General features: G+C 40.8%; 2 protein-coding genes across 3 annotated transcripts; one reads left to right on the top strand and one right to left on the bottom strand.

The window, feature by feature from the left end:
* Nucleotides 1–1664: 1664 nt before the first annotated feature.
* On the top strand, nt 1665–19702 carry LOC136724314 (centromere protein J). 2 transcript variants are annotated; one of them, XM_066697464.1, is made up of 20 exons: nt 1665–1965; nt 2712–2841; nt 3026–3124; nt 3835–3931; nt 4530–4739; nt 7918–8059; nt 8374–8473; nt 9663–10971; nt 11196–11292; nt 11842–11965; nt 12410–12625; nt 13411–13548; nt 15603–15702; nt 15905–15993; nt 16439–16555; nt 17169–17279; nt 17602–17742; nt 18155–18239; nt 18560–18680; nt 18921–19702. In XM_066697464.1, exons 2-20 carry the CDS (start codon nt 2839–2841, stop codon nt 19108–19110), a joined length of 3489 nt encoding a protein of 1162 aa, XP_066553561.1. In that variant the 5' UTR covers nt 1665–1965; nt 2712–2838; the 3' UTR covers nt 19111–19702. The 2 variants fall into 2 exon arrangements, with proteins under 2 accessions (XP_066553561.1, XP_066553560.1); XM_066697463.1 differs by having other exon boundaries at nt 2712–3124.
* Nucleotides 5575–7355, bottom strand: gpr31 (G protein-coupled receptor 31). The gene has a single exon (XM_066697465.1). The coding sequence runs from the start codon at nt 6991–6993 to the stop codon at nt 6010–6012; it is 984 nt and encodes a 327-aa protein (XP_066553562.1). The 5' UTR covers nt 6994–7355; the 3' UTR covers nt 5575–6009.
* Nucleotides 19703–19707: the final 5 nt, after the last annotated feature.

The following is a 19707-nucleotide window of genomic DNA, read 5'->3' on the forward strand; positions in this document are numbered from 1 at the left end:
TAACCTTTGACCAGACATTGTCCAGTGCTCTGGATCAGCACGCTTTGTTCACCTGGTAGAAACAACAGTGTCCTAGGAGGATGCTGTAGATGAAACGTATGAGTGGAAGACACTTCGGTGCTTAGCTGCTGAAGTGGAACAACGAGGAGGGAGAGGGAGAGGTTTAAACAGTGGGAAGTGGGCTGTCAAGGATTCGTGGCCTTTCATGTTGATGAAATCATAATTTAAAATTAAAATGTCTACAGATACTTTGTCTATGTGTTACAGTACTTTTCCTATAATGTATTATTGGATATGTATCATTTTTATGGTAGTAATCTGGTTAATAACAGTGGTAGTTTGTAACTGTAATATTATTAGTATAATTGAGGTTGGAGTAGTATACAGTTTACCATATACACACTACACATTGCTACAGTACATTGTTTTTGTGAGAATGTGCAATGTATTGGAAGACATGGATACATACAGTAACAGAGAGGTTGACAGGTATTATATGTATATTATATATGTAGCCTGTAGAGAGTTATTTTACCAATTGTAAACTTGCGTTCAATTTTGAATAATCTTGTAGCATTTTCTGATAGCTGGGATTAAATCAAAACTTTGACCCACCCGCTAATCGAAAACTACAACTGTACTCAGTTGCGGCTTCATTTTTAGTAAGATGCCACTTTCTTGTAATCATAAATGTAACCACTATGATGAACAGGTTTGTTGTTTGCTATCAGTGGGTGGGTCAAACTTTTGATTTAATCCGGCCCCATGTGTTTCCAAAAGGGTGCAGGAGAACAATCCACAGAAAGCTGACCTGATGGTGGTCTGCCCAATCAACTCAACTGAGCTGGGTCGGTGCTTTATTATAATCTGATTTTACTATTGTAATGTGAGGGAAACATCTACAGGAATACAGTATAATCTTATTTTACCATTGTAATGTGAGGGGAAACATCTGGAGGAATACATCTCACCTCTACTAGTAATTAAATCTGCTCTACAATAGTTACATTGTGTCTCCTTTCTTTAAATCCAACAATTATTTAAAACATACAGTGTATTACTATTAAAAAAAAACAGGTAGTAAACTGCTAAATGCAACCATGTTGGCTCGGTTTCATCAATCATTTAGGAAAATACAAAATTTACATAAACTATCAGAAAACGCTTCAAAATTATACATCCTCACAAATGTGTGTTAAAAAGGGATTTGGGTATTTTAGTAAATAGGAGCAGGGGTCACTTTGTTACTTAGCCAAGATTGTGAAGTAATATGAACTGTTAACTATTAAATGGTTTGAAAACTTTTTGGAGATAGGCGTTGTACTTAAAAGGTTCAAATGAAGCTCAAAAGAGTAACGCTATCAACAGTTTAAAACTGCTAACGTTATCACCCTCGATTTTGCTTAAACTATCGCAGCCATTGTTGCACTGCGTTGTGTCTGAACTGCTGTTATATCGGGGTTGAGCTGTAATCAGGTTCAGCTCAAAGGTCGCGTTCTTGTAGCGCAGATTTCCCCAGTTCTGCGCAGATCTGCATAATCCCTCCAATCCCATTGGTGGAGCCGCGCAGAGCTGCGGACATCTGCGCAACATCAATGCAACCCCTGCTTTCTGCTCCACTGTGCCCAGGCGCTCAAAGCAGCCCAGTTGGCGCCGCGTCTGCAGGTTTGGAGCGGCTTTATTGAACTTAAGTGTATTGAAGTGATTTAAGAAAAGTAATAGTAAAGACCTGCAGATAAGCGACAACCAACATCTCCGGACTTTGCATTCGTGCTTTTAATTCGCCTATACATTTGCATACGTGCATATTTATTCTGACATTGCATATTAAGACAGACTTGTTTTAATTTGCTGTGTTGACGCAGCGCACTGTTGACAGTTACTGTTACTAGTAACGACGGTCAGACGTGCTGGCGTTGAAAGTTCATAATTGTATAAAACGCAATAACATGGGGAGCTATACAGGTAAGAATGACACAATTCTAATTACTTACTTAATTAATTAAAACAATAAGTTATGTGAGTCCAGATTCCCAAAGTCAAGCCACATTGTTACGCCTTACTTTGCTACAGAAAGTCATTACTTTACTTTAGTTGTAGTTCATTTCGATTAACTTTTAAATCATTTTCGTATATCTGCTGAATTACTGTCAGCAACCCGAATCTATTTGTGTAATTCGTTAAACATATTATGAAAAACGATATCAAATATAGCTTATAAAGAGTGTTTAAATTCCAGCTTGAGCACAGAAGATACAAAATGTTTTGAAATGTATCGTTCTTGATTGTCTTTTCGGGAAAATAACGAATTGTCTTATTTTTATTATGAATGAATGCTTGATTGCAATGTTTGATCTATTATTAATACAATGGAGGGCGTATATATTAGGCTGTATTCAGTGTGCATAAGAATGCATGCTGGATGCACTGTGGGAAAAGAGTCAAATCATTAATTTAAATAATAATTATAATATAAGAATTATAATAATTCTGAATTCTCACTGAATGGTCAGTTGGCCTCACAGACACCCAGGTAATCCCCTCCAGTCCCAAAAGGCTGAGCATGTGAGAATTGAGAATGTGATGATTCTGTTTTGAGGATGTAGGGAAGTGTGTCCTTTTCAAACCAAGTCCTAATTTATTGTCAGTTGAATTGAGCAATGACTTCCCTTCCCCAATTGATCAATTGATGTTTTCCCCTTTACTCTTAGCTATGGTCCTGAGACATTCACTTTGACTGAAAGATGAGAACTGCACATTCGCCATAAGACCGTCGGATTGCAGACACCTCAAAAGAATGTCTGCAGAAATACCGAGGGATAAGCATTGTTTGGGACAATGGTCAGTGGATTTGCCCGAGTCAGCACCAATCCCATGTAACAAGATGGATAATCCTTCAACTGACACTAGCATCACAAACACACACAGCAATGCATCGGACAGTATGGACAGCAATCACACTGCACCAGATTTGCATGCAAACAATCCCCCTGCGAGGACTCACCCATTCCCTCCCTCTCCAAAGCAAAGTGCAGACAGTGGACAATTGCAGCATGGAGGAACGAGTGACAGCTTCTCTCCCCAGACCCTGCAGCAGGCAATGCTTTACAGAGCTTTTCTTCAGGTGAGTTACAGCTGTGTTTCATTGAACAGAAATCTGAGCCTTATCAGCAACCCGGGTCTCCCACTCAGCTCCATTTTTTTTGTATCCAGATGTGATATTCCGATGCTTAAATTTTTTGCAAACCTCACAGTTATTTTTCCCCACACAATCACAGTAGGTCAGGCAATCAGGACACAATGTTGTTTGTGGCACGAATTTGGGAGTCCCAGTCTTTGAAAACACAAAGAGTGGAGTGTAATTCCAGGTACAGCAATTGCACTTTAATTAGTTATAAGCAGGATGCAGGCAGGTCCCACAGCCCTGCTCCATGATATAGTATGTAGAGGGATACACACACTTAGCAGGTAAGTCTCCCGTCTCCCCAGTTTACCAGGTTGTCCTACTGGTCTGCTCACTTCACTAGGAACAGTACAACATTATTGAGGCAGAACTTGGAGTGACATAATCATATTGTATCAGTACTGGTGGCACATCTTAGTTGGTACCGTTCCAAATGCTTCCATACAGATGGAGTCTGGGGGCCATTTATGCAGTGCCTGAGCAGAGTTGCATAAGACGGCATTATTTTAAATAACGAAAAATATGTACATTTAGTTACAACTGCTTTTCCTGTTGCTGGAGGAGAGGGGTTTGCTCATGCAGTGCTGATTTACCCAACTCTTACCCAACCATTCCACTGAAAGGTATCAAGTCCTGTTTTTCCTGTGCAGAGCCCTGGACAGCAGGGGCTGTTGATTCAACAGCAGATGGAGAATCTCCAGCGCCTAGTGGAGGAACAGAACAAGCTAATTGCCCTGATGAACCCCGGTGAGTTTCACTGCAAAATCCAAAAGTCAAAGCAGCCCTGGAAACAGAACTGTCAGTCAGTCAGTCTGCGAGTGTCAATGTGCAGATTTAGACTCCTATTGAGGAACTCTGGAGCATTGGAGCATCCTCACAAAAGAGCACAGGCAGCTTTAGTTTAGGATCTGACAGTTCCATAGATCTTGGAGAATACTTGTGCACGGCTATAGGCTAAGTGGACAGTGTGCAATTTTTGGGAATGTCTGGTTACGAAACCTGCATTAGTTTCTTTCTCACGGAATTACATAAAGATGAACCAGTGAAATACAATGAAACTTCTTGGTGAGACCTTCATTGTTAAAGGCAGATGATCATATGTATATGATTGTTATGTTTTTCATTTTAATTGATGTGTTTTCTGTATAATATTGCAAGTCTGTCATTTTTTTTGGGAGTGTTGTATCTCCTGCTGTTCAAATCTGCTTATTTGGTTTATAATCCTTCTTTTTTATTCTGTGTGAGCCCTTGCTCGTATTTTTTGGAAGCAGTTTGGTGAATTCAGGGAGATATCTAGACAATGTGAATCCTGTCTCTCTATCTCTCTTTCTCTCTCTGTTTTCAGGACTGGCGTTGTCTCCAGTGCTCTCTGCCCAATTGTTAGGCCTGACATCTGGCCTCTTTCCTACGGTGGAGGGCAACAGCACTGTCCCCTTAAATGGCCTGGATTCTAAGGAGAGCCCTGAAAGCACACAGAACCTAACCAGTTCGCTCCCCTCAGAGACTGACAACAACATCGAAGCCGTGGAGTCGGCTCCCTCCTGTAGCCAAACTGGTGAGCACAGATGCCAACAATTCCTACCACTCCACCCCCGCCTCTAGTCACAGCACCACATCAGATTAAAGAGTTGATAAGGGACTGCATGGTACAACAGACAGTAGGAAAAGTATTACGTTTCTTGTCTTTGCTCCCCTTGAAACTAAACATGTACTTGGTAAGTGTTAGACATTTGAAAAATCAAATTACATATAATTAATCAATCGATCAACATAAATCACTACTGCTGTTTACGCAGCGTGTGTCATCAGTTCAGTCATTCAGTCAATCCATACTTTTTTAAGAATAGTTTATTTATGAATACAATGTCCTGTCTCCCTGTATAACCTGTGTCATATCTCTGAGTAGTTTGTTTTGTTTTTGTTTACATTGTTACAGTCTCTAATGCAGGCATACTATGCACCACACACTGTGTGTGTATTTACAGGATGTGATTCATTGGAACATATTGTCAGTGCTGTTTTACAGTATGAATCTTTGATCATCTGTTATTCAGTGTTTACAGGGTTATCAGTGCATATTATACAATGGGCCAGACCAAATCATTTCAGGTCGAGCACTTTTAACAATATTCATGAGTTCTTAACAAATGTTTGTAAACCGTCGACATATAAAAGGATATATTATTATCAAAAAACATTTATCGAGCAATCTGGAAGTCATAGCTTTCTTTCAGAGTCAGGTGATTTTCAGAATCAGATCTCAGAAATGATGCAGAAAAGGTTTCACAATTCAGTAACTTCTAGAATACAATCTCTATTTAAACATGTAAATAGGAAGGGAGAAACATTTAAATGACCGCATGCTAAGAATGAATAAGAAACGTATGAGATACATTACTCAGCGGTGTTTTAATTCACATTTTTAAACAGAAAAAGTATCTGTTAATACGCTATTCAGCAACAAAACATTGAAGTGTGGAATAGGTAGAACCGCTGGTTCCACCTTCTCAGTTTGTTTTTGTTGCTTTTGTTGCTTACAAGTTTTCTCCTGAACACAAGTGCATCCATTTATTATTTTTATTACATACACAATGATGTTACAATCTGTACATCTAGATTTCTAGCTTTGGTAAGTAAGCCAGCTTCCTCTAGATGCTTCAAAATGTTTGTAAGAATAAAAAATAATCAGCATCAGAAGACACTGAGTATTGACATTTCACTATTTTTATGGGTTACCATAAAAACATTGATACATGTTATTTACAGATCAATATAATCATTTTGTTTAATACCATTAGAGTTTACTTAAAGGCTCAGATAACCAGCTATCTAGCATAATCTCTTATGTTTTTTTTCACTGGTGTGAGTTCATTTTCTACAGCACCCTGTATGGTGTTAGGAGGTGGTGGCCTATCCTTGTGCATTAGACACTTACAGAAATGAGACATGTATACAGTTTTAAAATCTGAGCTGCTTAAGCAATACACAAGAGGGTCCAGCAAACAATCTATATAAGAAAGTACCATAATACCATCATAGACCTGCACGGCAGTGTCTTCTGCATCTTCCCAGCCCTGACTTCGGAAAATCAACAGAACCATTCTGGAGACGGCGCAAGGCAGAAAGCAGACCCCGAACACGATCACCACCAAACTGACCAAAAACACTGCCCTGCGAATCTTGTCTTTCTTCCCTATGGTCCTCTCACTCAGCTTCCGGATGATGCCCAGGGCGCAGAAGAGTAAAATCAAGAAAGGCACAAGAATCTGGGTGAAGAACACGATCTCACGCAGGATGCCCGTCACAAATTCCAAGTCGCGGTTGTGGCTGTTGCAGCAGTCAGACGTCCTCAGCATGGTGGGCACCGTCAGGGGCAGCAGTAAGACCCAGATGAAAATGGATATGTGGGTTTTGCGTTTCAGGACCTTCCGAAAGGTCTGCTTGCGGGAGTGGACCACACGGAGATAGCGGTCGATGGAGATGACGGTGAGGAAGGCGATGCTGGCCCCGCGGTTCAGGAAGAGCAGGAAGAGAGTCGCCTTGCAGACAGTAATGTTGTCACTGCGACGCATTCCTTGTTGGAAGAGGTAGGCTATCACGGGCAAGATGATCAGCAGCAGGATATCTGCCAGGACGAGGTTGAAGAGGAAGACAGTGTTGGTCTTCCAGAATTTGAACTTGAAGAGAAAGATATATAGCACCGAGGCGTTCAGAGGAAGAGCCACGAGGAACTCCAGGATCATCACAGCCGAGTAGAAAACATACAGTCCTTGGCTGCCAGTTGTGCAGTTTGTCTCATTTTCTGCCATTTGGGAGCGTGTGCTGATCACCCCCAGATATCTTCAGGAACCTTCTCCGTAGCGTCGCGAGTGAAGCGTTATTGTATCGTATCTCCGGTATCCTCTGTAGGCAGCTTCCAAACTCTCCAAGGCTAAAGCCAGAAGCAGAGGAGCAGAAACCTTAAGGAATGCAAAGCCTCTTTCGGTGAACAGCCTCGCGGGTTTTATGTAAAATTTGTTAACACCTGTGCATCTTTAAAAAGTCAGGTGTACATCAAAGAGCAACAGAGTGTACTTTTTCCATCCCGTTTTTTACAACCTCGTAATGTACTTCTTACCCACCTCCTGGGTAACCCAAGAATATGAAGCTGCTAGCTGGTTTTAAAGAGAACTGTTTTGACACAGACATACTACGCCTATAGACAAGTTGCCACATGTTAATGAGTCTTTGATTACACAAAACCCACCCCGACTCGCATTTCTCAGCTTTTGACTGCAAAGTTGTAGCTCTCTCTCTCGCTGATGGATCAGTTCAGATATGTACGGGGGTGGTTATACACAGAAAAGAGCTTTACTGTCCCTCCTTCTCTGTCTTCCCATCTTTATGACAGCAAAACGGCTTCGTTTGTAGAACATAATGGAAGAAGGGAAACTTTCCCGATGTTGATTTCTTCATATGCTGTTTAGGTGTTGAAATGTTTACCACATGGGTAGAGTTTTGACAGAAAGATTAAAATTGTTTTCGGTTTGAAAGACAACACTCAAACCTTCACCTGCCTGTCCAAGCCAAATTAAAAACACAAGTCGCTGTTGGGTTTGTATTAGAAACCTCTGTTGAATTAGCAAAGCCATTTCGTTCTTCAGTGTGAGTCACAGATGGAGGTCTCGTCCAGCTAAATGAATTGTCACAGTAATATATTTTTTATTTTATTTAACGGTTTTCCTGCACCCAAGATGAGAATATTCCAGAAAACGATAACGTCCAGACTAGACATCTGTCCCCTATCAAAGAAGAAAGTGCTGAGCAAGGCGAGCAGATTTGTCCTGTCAGCCCATTTGGGATACGAAGGAGACGTTCTGTTCACCCCGAGGACAGGTACTATACACACCCTTTTCAACCTGATTGTCCAACTCTGATATATAATTCACTGAGAACTAAAGTAAGCCAGTTGGCCATGGTTTCTGATTACTGTCTCTTTTCATATAAAATTATAGCATAATACAGCTTTCTTGACTTCCTGACCCAAACTCAGCTGGAATTCCATACAGCACTTGTATTACTTTTTTATTATTGTTTACACCCTGAGGACAGCATTTTGGGCCATACCATTTGTTTAAATTCGGTTTAAAGTCTGTTTTGATAGATGGTAGTACTGATAAAATAGCTCACAACTGTTTATTTTGCTCTAGACCCATAAGACCCATAGTTGGAGTGAAAAAGAAGACCTTTGAGGAGTTTGTTGAAGAGCAGCTGAAAGTGGATGAAGAAGTTCTTGAGAAAGAAAAGCAGGTTTGTGCGTAATGCCTTCTTAGAACTGTACTCTCACTATTGGAGGGGCACCAAGGAATGACTCATGCTTCATAAAGGAGTCAAAGAAAACACATTTTCAAGATTGAACTGCTTTACGTCTTTGTTTTCACAGTAACATTGAGTTAAATATACATAATTAATCTTAATCTTTTTAATAGTTGTTATTTAATATTATTATTATCATGGCAGACAACTGTCAAATCTGACTCCCAAAGCAATTATTTTGTTTGCAAAACTGACTCCCAAAGCATTGATTTTTGTTTGTGTGTTTTTCTGAACTTTCGGAACCCTTGTGTAGTTGCACTCAAAAGGACTATAGCTTGTTTCTTGCCACTAAGGTGCAGGATCTGTATTATGGCATATTAAGGAATACAGGCTCCTGTAAAACAAATTGAATTGTAAAGTGTACAGTACTATCAGATCTGGAGGCACACCCAAATTGTCATGTAGAGATAAACCTTTTATTTACAGGAAGTTGAACAAACACCAATGATAGAGCCAAATATCAAATGTATATTTGAAATGCGGATGTATTTATCGATGTGTCACAACAAATCAACGAATATCATTTAAAGCTCTGGAAATGCTGGGGAATGCTCTGTTATATCTGTACCTGGGTACTTTGTTTTCCTTCTGAACGGTGTGCTATAGCTTCCAGTGGAATGTAATAAATGACTTAAAATTGAATGAACTCAAATCTTAAAAATTGAAATAGTTCCTTCACGTGTGGAAGTTGTTGAAACTTGCAGTAAAAACCAAGCCAGACCTGCAGTGGAACAAAGTGCTTGTACTGAAACAGAAATGTATGTAATGCTCAGTTCCTCGAAGTGCCATATTGTAATCTGAAATTTAAAAACATATTCTTAAAAACAAACATATCTGATTTTATTTGAATCTTGGAGATCGTGCCAGAACTGTGCACTGACTTCAAGTAGTTTTCAAGCTTGTTTTCTTTATATTTATTTTCTTAACAGACATCTGATCCTACATATTTTTTTCCAGTGGCATGGGAAAATGTTTGAACACCTGCAAGGTCATCCAACCAGTGTTTCTTACAAAAATATATTAACAAAAATAAAATTGTACATATTCTTGTGGCCGATATTGATCCATATCCCTTTATGATTCCCACTGACCCCAGCACTGACCAGAGCTTTGCATTTCTTAGGAACTGAAAGAATGTAAGGAGTCAGGAAGAAAGAATTTCCTGAGGAAGGGGGAGGGTATATCTCGGATAGAGAAGACCAGGTTTAACGCACTTAGGGAGAGGAGGAGAGCATCACTGTGTCAGATGCCCAAGCAAGTGAACTTTGTCAGCCAGCACAGGCGCTCCCTGCCCACCCTGCAGGACTCTGATACAGTGGGGTTGAGGAAGATGACTCCCTTAAACTCTCAGGTCAGCAGTCCTGCCATGATGGAGTATAGAGAGAGAAGTGTTCAGGCTGCCAAAGCAGACGCCTACAGCAGCCTTCACCGCACAGCCGAACTGGAGCAGCGTGTGGGGAAAACAACTGCAGCACAAAGTGGATTAAAAGATAACACGAACAAGAACAATACTGGGAAAAGAGGGGTATTAGATCAAACTCCAGGCAAGAGGAGGACCTGGAGATCCAGAAGCGCAAGTCTGTCATCCTTGGGAATCTCAGACACCGTGGGGTTCCACTCCCTCCTGGGTGTCGCGGAAAAGGACAGTCACTCGAGCCCCTGGACACGACAGGGAGCCGAGCAGCCCCTAGCAGCACAAGCCCCCGAGAGCGCGGCCGCCTTGAGGGATGGACGCCAGTCAACGGAGACTGATAAAATGGGACCTGGTCCCGAGTTTAAAAAAGTCAACGACCGCATTGTCCGGGTTTCTGACGGGGCGGACCTCTCAACGCACAGTGGCGGCGAGAAAAGCGTAATCCGGGCGAGATGTGGGGCGGGCAGGGAGATACACACCTGGAGGACAGAGGAGATGCAGTTCCAACCTCCCAGCAGCACCGGGGACAGTACCAGCAGTGAGGTCGACCCCAAGTCTCAGTGCCATGAGCAGCCCACCCACCAGGCCCCTCTCCGGCTGGGACACACCGACCGCAACCTCGACCTGTCAGAAGATGACTATGCCAGCGATGCCCCGAGCGGGGGGGAAGAAGCGGCTTCCAGACCCCAGACTCCTCACCGATTTTCTCTTCTGCATCAGATCTCCAGCAGCAGCAGCACCAGCACAAGTGACAGCAGCAGCGATGAACTCAGGAGCTATAACTGGCACAAAAAGGCAGTAGCTTCTCCACAGCACAGGTCCCCGAAAAAGGAGCTGACAGACAAGAGAAGGACACCATTTCTACCTGGTAACGACAGCAGCTGGAAAGCCAATATTAAACCTCCTTCCACTTCTGAGCTTGTGGCAAGCCTGTTCCCTGGATTAAAAACAAGAGAAAAGGACACATCCCAGAGCAAAGAGACAGGGGTATCACAGCAGCCTGAAGACAATCAGTATGGTAGGTACATATGGAGTTTATTCAACCATCACGAAACATCAGAAAATATACTATAATATATTTGTCTTGATGTACTGGTGCATCATGTGTGATATTTTTGAATGCATATTATGTCTCAAGCTTTTGTAAAATAAAAGGGACACCTGTGACTCCTTTTTAAAAATTGTATATATTTTTTTTTTTTCAAATGTCTGTGAGCTAAGCTTTTCGTTGGTCTTTCGCAGAAAATCCAAGACATCAGGAGTTAAAAGCAGAGATGGACCACAGTGCAGTGCTGGACAAACTGAAAGAGGAACAAGAGAAAGCCCTCCAATTTCTAAGGTAGATTCTCTAAACAGTCAAACCTACAGTTGTTTCTGTACTTAAATGTTGACAAAAGCACCCTCATGAATCATGTGACAACTGATAGATTAATTAACATGTTATTTAAAAAGCTGTTAAAATATGTATGTTTTTAAGCTTTGTGTAGCACAAAACACACACCTTAAAGACTTACCTATCATTAACTTGTCAGGATCCAAATGATGATTGAATATATGATTGTATTCAAGAGGGCATTTTTAAACATATTGTAAATGTAAACATCTGCCTTTTGTATCAGTGACTTTCGAAACCTGCTCTTGTTGGAAGTACGAAATGCATCATACAATTTGATCATTTGGGGATCCTGACAAGTTAGGAAAGGTATTTAATATGATATTGGAAGGTTTTTATGAGCCTTCCAAGTTCTCTGACCTTGGACACTGGCCTAAACTGTCAAACAGAGAGACTGTTCTGAGCCCCTTCCCTGTGTGTGTCAGTCCTCTGTGGCATTAGGTATGTGAGATGTATAACATGCTTCAGTCATTGCCTGTACTTGTGTTTGGGCAGGAAGAAAATGACTGGACTTGAGCAAGAAAATGGAGAGCTTGTTAGTCTGAGAAACAACAGCAAAGAAGGTCCGATATTGAAAAATCGAGCTGTAGTTTCTAACCCGGACATTGAGGAACTGAAGGTAAGGGCCATGTAAGTGTCTACACAACAGCGAGATACCTCTGCGACCTTGTAACCACTGGCACAGACCGATTTTAATTAGACAGCACTTTATCGAAATATACATTCTAAATTCTTATTCTTATTATTTAAGTTGGACGGAATTTTAACAAGGATATTCTAAACTATTGCTATAGAGGTCAAGAGGTAATTTCCTGTAATACTTTCTTTACTTTAAAGAAGAGCAAGTTTTCAACAGCCTCTGAATTGACAGGCACATGTTGGCATTAATAACTCATTTAAAACTGCCCTCTGGGAGTTACACTTATGCAATCAAATTGAATCAAATCATCTGGGGAGCCTGACAAGTAAGCCAAAGTACACATTTACACATTTGACTTTGACTGAACTGGTTCAGTAAAACTGAGTGGTATTTGCACTGAACTTATCTGGGGCTGCACTGCAGGAACTGAAGGAGCAGATGAAGGCCTTGCAGGAGGAGCTCAAGCAGCGCGAGGATCGCTGGTCGGCCGCTCACGGGCAGCTGACGAGCCAAGTGGTGGCGCTGACCAGGGAGAACGTGGAGCTGAGAGACGAGCTGAAGGTGTCAGAGAAACACCGCCAAGAGGCCTGGAGGTCTCATGATATGACACCGAGGCCCAGCCGGAAAGCAGACACCCCAGTAAGAGAGCACTTTATCATCCTGAAACAAATTAAAATCAATATTTAGTTCTGGTGTATAGATTACTATTTAATTAGTATATATATATATTAGTATATATTTTAGGACTCAAACACAAGAGGCTACTATCACACTGTAAGTGTAAGTGAAATCACTCTGCTCGCTCCTATAACGCAGCACTAGTCGGGAGGTGTACCTGTCTGACACGCTACAATATGTCAGATGCAGTGGAGAGCTGATGTGTTGATTGCTCAATTCTGCTTTGTAGTGTCTCTTGCCTTGAATGACGTCGGAAGGATTTTAACTGAAAACCTGCTGGGTCGGGTTGTTGAAATCACTCCTAGTACGAATTGGCTGTGAAATGTGTTGAAATTGTGGATTTTCCCCTTGTACCAAAAAGCTGATTCCTGTCAATGTCGTCGCCCTCCCAGCTCCGCCTCCCATCATTCACAGTGTTACTTTCTTACCTTTACATACAGGCTACATGATAGTAACTTGATAGATGAAGATATGTATTATATAATTACTGTTCATTGTCTTAAATGTCAAATGTTTTTCAATAGTGCCAGGTATCATAAATATAAATATGCTGAGCTTTACATAACTTATATACATTACATACTTATATAAGTGCTGTTTGATTACATAAATTGATTGAATGCAACTTTTCAGTTCACTGGTGTTACTGTTTTTAAAGTGTGTTCACATTATACTGTATTCCTGTATGATATGTCCAGTGAGGTGGGTGCAGTTCTCCATTGCCATTCTTTCTTTTCTGTTCTTAGGTCTCCGAAGCTATACTGATAGGCACTTGTCAGCTGAAGAGTGAAGACAGGCCTGCCAGCTGCTCCGGGCGCAGTGGTGCTCCGGTCGGGAGGAAGTTACAGTTTGAGAGGCCGCTTTCAAGCAAACCTGAGGTCAAGGTAAAGACCTTGCCTTTTCTTTCTGTCCCTTGTGTGTTTTAATCCAACTGAACTCATACTGATGTAGGCTATTTGAATCCTGAATAGATTTTTGTATTACTTTTTTTTGCTGACTGTACATTTTCTGTAAATAGGAAATTTTTGTGAATGTATTTTCTGAGAGGGCAGTCAGACTTTTTTTCATAATAGTGTGCTGCTTCAGTTGGAGCAGGGTGTAGATTTTGAAGTGGCCACAAGAAGCAGTCTTCCAGCCCACAGCCTGTCAAGACAGGGTCTGTGGGAGCCTTCTTTTGCCTCGGTTCCACTGGCTTAAGCGTCCGTGCCGTGCCGTGCCGTGCCAGACGTGTCCCAGAGCTTTTTGTAAAACCAGGCCATTGTCGGAAGTTGTGGGAGGAGCAGAGCAAGTATGGGTTTGGTTTGAGTTTCGTTTTAAAAACAAAGACCGTAAACAACACTACGAGCGATAGAGCCTGATGTGGGAGGACTTTTGTGTCTTATTTTAATATTCTTTATGCTTTACATGATTGGAGACAGCGTAATAAATACACTTTTCTGTTAAGAGGTATTAAGAAGAGCAACAACATTATATTCAGACAAGCATTACATTACCATAAGAAAATGTGTCCATGTGCAACAATAAAATAAATATTTGCTATTTATTATTATTATTGTTATTACTGTAATCTTCATCAATATATGTTCTAGTAGATATGTATTTTAAATGGCACAACTTGACTCCCTTAACTTATTACTCTTACTACAGATTTGTAAGTGCAAACAATACTTTTTAAACATACTATTTAAAAAAATATTTTTAATTTACTTAGCAGACACCCTTAACCAGGGCAAGTTACATTTGAAACTAAATACTGTTACCTGCAGCCTGCACCCCAGAACAAAAGAGAAAAACCAAGAACATGAATATTATGAGCCTTGCGCCCTATGCCTGCCGGAATCAGCTCCAGCTTCCCCACGACCCTCACCAGGATAAGCGGTTTCGAAGATGGATGGATGAATATTTTTTTCAGAGAAGCTTTTGATACAAAAACTTGTTTGTATTGAGTTATTCATGTGTGAAAAGCACTTTCAACTGCTCTTTAAGCACCCAGTAATAATTTACACAAGTTAAGTTTCTGAAAGAACAGGATCAGTTTATTGACTGAGCATGATATTATTTATTTATCAAACACTGTAATGAATACTCATTGCAGTTTTATGGCAACTTAAGTGCTAAAATCTGATTTCACAATTGCATTATCCATCTCATTCATAATGTATTGACACTATGAACTGAGATTCAATAATTAATGGGAAAAACTTATGCAAAATTGTAATTCTATACTGTCTGTCAAGGGCTTCATTAAAACTGTAGGAGGAATATCATCAAATAAAGATAAGCTTGGGGAGACACACTTTCTCCTCTAAAAATCTCACAGGAAGACTCTCAAAGTCCTTTTTCTAATTCCAAATAAACTCTGGTTACTTTTCCAAAATTAGACTTAAGTGGAAAGATACAGTGAGATATTGCACTAGAAACCTGGAATCGAATTATGATCCTGTAGAAGTATAATTGTTCTTATTGTCATCTGATCTCTGGCTTCCCCGCGACCCTCACCAGGATAAGCGGTTTCGAAGATGGATGGATGGATGTCATCTGATCTACTATTATGGGCAGCATTGTTATGGTTACAAGTTTACAGCTTGTAAAGACGAGTGGTGTGTCGTCAGTTGCAATCAGAACTGGTATAATTTTGACTAAAATTAGAAGACATAACTGGTAAAATAGTAAATTGCAAAGCTGTACAGAAAATTAAGCATTTGAAAAACATGTAATGTATTCTCCTGGTGGCACATCAGATGCAAATAGGAGAATTGAAAGGGAATGTATTCCACTAATTAATTGGACTATTACTGAATTGCAAAAGCGTCTCGAGCAGACGGGTTTGGTGTTCATGTTTCTATATGTGCGGTTTCCACTTTCCCCCTTGACTCCTTTTTAGAGAAATCAAAACAGTTCCTTCAAGTTGCAATCCCTGTCTCTTGTCTCTGTTTAGGCCATCCAGCATATTAGTGCTGAGGTCCAGAGGGCGAAGGACAGGAGATCTCCGTTCCTGAGCCAACATGTTTCTGCAGGGACAGAGGTTTCATCTACATGTAAGTGCTCTGAGTTACATTAATTTACATTAATAAATAACATGAATTTACATTAAAAAATTACATAAAAATTGTGTTACATGAATATCGGTCCTTCTAGGGCCATTTGAAAGTAACAGTAATACACTAATACTGTCCTACAGGAATAGGCTAGTCTACAGGAGGAGGCATTGTGCCCTCATGTGTCCTGTCACTATTGTAGGTGGCCACTCTTCACATTCAGCCAGTTCAGAGGATCCTCACAACCCCGACAACCACGACTCCAGACCACAGAGCCGCAGCCGCGACAGGGTAATGTCATCATTAACGCCATTATTGTCAGAGGTAGTGGTACAAACAGCAATAGTGGTTAATTAATTAATTTAAATAACTATATTGATCTAAGCACTGAGAGCTGTCAAGTCCCTACAGTGCCCAGTACACTGCCAGCATGTGCGTCCTGTACAGAAGAATAGAAATAGGCACAAAAACAACAGGCAGAAGGGAGTTCAGCTTATTATAGTCAAAGTGCATCTGAGTTTTTAAATACAAGCATTTGCCTGCAATAGATTTATGACATTTAATTTAAATTCCAAACGAATGCTATGGAGTTCAAACGAACTGCCCCAGGTAGGCTTTGAGAGGTATTGTGTTTCAAGAAGGTAATCCTTAGAACTGCATTACAAACCGTCTCAGTTCCCGCCAGGCTGAGTCATGTGAATGTGCTCTTCCCGTGTGGGGCCGTGTCTGTCTGCAGGGGCTCTCCAGGTCAGGAGACAGGCAGCTGACCGTGACAGGCCGCCAGAGTCGCAGTGCCACACCGAGTGGGAGAGGAACGCCCTCCACAGGCAAAACCACTGAGAGCGAGCGCAGGGTGAGTACAGACAGCTTCACTCAGTCAAGCAATGAACATCACATAGGCCTGGGGTGTGCAGCTGCAGTCCCAGAGGGCCTCCGTGTCTTTTGGGTGTTCATTCCACCTGAGTTATGTGCCTGTTTCCACTCGTTGTTGGACAAAGATAACAGCGTTCACCCGCCCTTGCTAATGAAGGTGCTGCTGATTCGTACAGACCTGTGAGACCTGCTGAAATACTGCCCTCCAGAGCCAGAGCTGGGCATCCCGGATAGAAACGATATCCCGTCACCATAGAACCAAGTGGTTCAAGAAGACGCAGAAGCGCTGCCCTACATACATATATGTCCTTTTGCAATTCAGTAATTTCACACTTGTTGTTTAATCCTTCACAGAATTGCCAGGTCTGTGTACAAGATTGCTTCATTAGCATCCCTGCTTAGCTTGATAACCTGTTGCATTATAGAATTGCCCTCTGGTGTTCTCTCTTTAACCCTCAAGTAAAGCCATCATGCATACCGGCTTTTGTGTCAAAACAAAAGTACTTTCAGTAGCATGTTTTTTCATGTTTTTTCTTTACTTAATGTTAGCAGGATCTAGGAGAAAAATGCTCTGTAATGCCTTTTAAACACAGTTTCAGGAAACAAGAGGACAATCCGGGGTTTCCAGGGGAGTGTCACCCTACACAGGGGTCAAGGGTGGTGATGATGAAGTTGTGGAAGAAACACACTACCCAGATGGCAAGGTAACAAGACCATAGTTGCTGCACTGTGTTAATATGTTAGATATCATACTGTGTTCCAATTATTTGAGGATCACTCTGACACGTTTAAGTGATTATTTTCCTGGGGTGTGTTATATAGGACAGCTGAAGCTTTTTCTTAAAAGGAAGATCCTGAACATACACTTTTTTCCATCGTGGACCAATCTGTTTAGAGGGCGACATGAAGTTACTCCTAGTGACATTGTTGCAGATATATTCCTTTTCAAAAGCCAGGCAACTCAGCGCGGTTTTGGTTCCACGTCACCGTCTCCAGTAACAGAGCTGTGCTGTGTGTTCTGATCAGAAAGACCAGCTGTTCTCAAGTGGCCGACGCGTAATAACCTTCCGCAACGCAACAAGGAAGGAGATCGGTATCGACGGGAAGTCTGTGACAGTCACCTTCTTCAATGGGGACATCAAGAAAGTGCTCTCGGATGAGAAGGTGGTAAGTCTTTGCGTTGCACCAGTTGCAACAAAGTTAAAAAAAAAAGCACAGAAAGTAACAATTGAGAAAAAAGGGCATCTGCTGAATGACTTAATAATAAGAGTACATTTGGGAATATCGTGCACAAAATGTTAAACCAATAGAGAACACCCATTTTAACAGTTGCATTTAAACAGTTCAGTGTCTAAAATGATAATAAAGCCTGAAATAATCTTCCACAGTACTATTCACCATATTGTCGCTTACCTGCTAATAATACAGTATTTTACCTCAACCTATTTATTTCAAAAGTAATAGTTAATAAAAAAACTAAAACATGACACGTTTTACCCAACTTTGGATAGCACAGTAGAGATCAACACAGTTATGTTTGCAATAGTTGTTTATGTCTGTCATATGTCTTAAATCGTAGATTTACTTTTATGCCGATGCACAGACAACGCATACCACTTATCCGAATGGCCTTGAGGTCCTGCAGTTCCCCAATAACCAGATAGGTAAGTTGACCAGACTAAATGTGTCTCTGTCAAAGGAGGAGGTGAGTTCAGTGATGTCATTTGTCTCATAGGAATAAAGACAGAGAGAAGGTGTACAAATAGGAGGCCATTCAACTCATCATCCCCAAGCTAGTACTACACACCTGTTCCACTGTTCAGATGATAGGACAGTACTGACTGCTGATTCTGTGTTGATGAATCAGTCATTTTTTGGATTTATCTGACTGTTGGGAAATAAAAAGTTGTATGTGGAAAGCGTGGAAAGCGGCAGGATGGAAACAACTACAAATAAGCTTAATTGTGCTTTGTTTACTCCTCAGAGAAACATCACCCAAATGGTACAAAGGAAATCGTTTTCCCAGACCAAACAGTCAAGCACCTCTATCCCGATGGCCGAGAAGAAAGCGTTTTTCCTGATGGCACAGTGGTGAAACTAGCAAAGTAAGATAAAGGGATTGTTACAGACTGTCTGTCCAAATGCCCCCCAAAAGGTTTTGCTTTAAGAAAACTAGGCCAACAGTTCAAGCTGAGACGGTGCTTGAAAAAACTATGTATTTGTACTCCTACAGCAGGTAAATGGGAGCATCAAAACTAGCATAACATGTTTGCAGTCAGTTACAGAACACATACCGAAAGCAATGTAGGTGCTGTTTTCTCATTGCTTTTGTTGCGAATTTCCAGGAACGGAGAAAAGACGGTGGAATTCAGCAACGGGCAGCGCGAGATCCACACCTCACAGTACAAGCGCAGGGAGTATCCAGACGGAACAGTGAAGACTGTTTATTCAAATGGAAGACAGGAAACCAAGTACTCTACAGGCAGAGTGCGCATCAAAGACAGAGAAGGCTCAATTATCATGGACAAGAAATGACATGCACAAAAATTAGGGCAAGGGTTTTGAGTTTTGTGAGATACGTTTTTCTGTATGCAGTGCTAAACTCAAATACAGTACCACAACATTTCTCCCACTAAAACTATCCTCAGACTATCCAAATGACTTGAAAAGGTTTGAGGAATCAGTATTTCTTCTAGAGGTAAGATGTCTACAATTCCCTAATTTATTTGTTGACATTATACCTATTAATATGTGAATATCAGATAAAAAAAAATTACAGGCGATTGTTGTTGTAGTCATAAATTATGTATTTTTTTACTGTGAATAGCATATATGGGTTACATACAAGATTGTATACTTATTATTTTTAGTACCTTTTGTTTATTCATGTCAGCAGTTTCTAATGAAATATAGCTGCTTTTCAATGAAGGCATTGATGTGCAGAGGCTCTCTATCTCTCTCTCTCTCTCTCTCTCTCTATATATATATATATATGGTGTTTATATTTAATGGATATTTCCATGTTGGAGTGATTGTTGTATAAATTAACATTTTATAATAAATAATGACCATGTATTTCATTTAACCATATATCAGCACACAATTATAAAGCATTTCAGGTATTGTGTGAAC

This window comes from Amia ocellicauda, chromosome 1, assembly GCF_036373705.1.
Source record: "Amia ocellicauda isolate fAmiCal2 chromosome 1, fAmiCal2.hap1, whole genome shotgun sequence".
Lineage (NCBI taxonomy): Eukaryota > Metazoa > Chordata > Actinopteri > Amiiformes > Amiidae > Amia > Amia ocellicauda.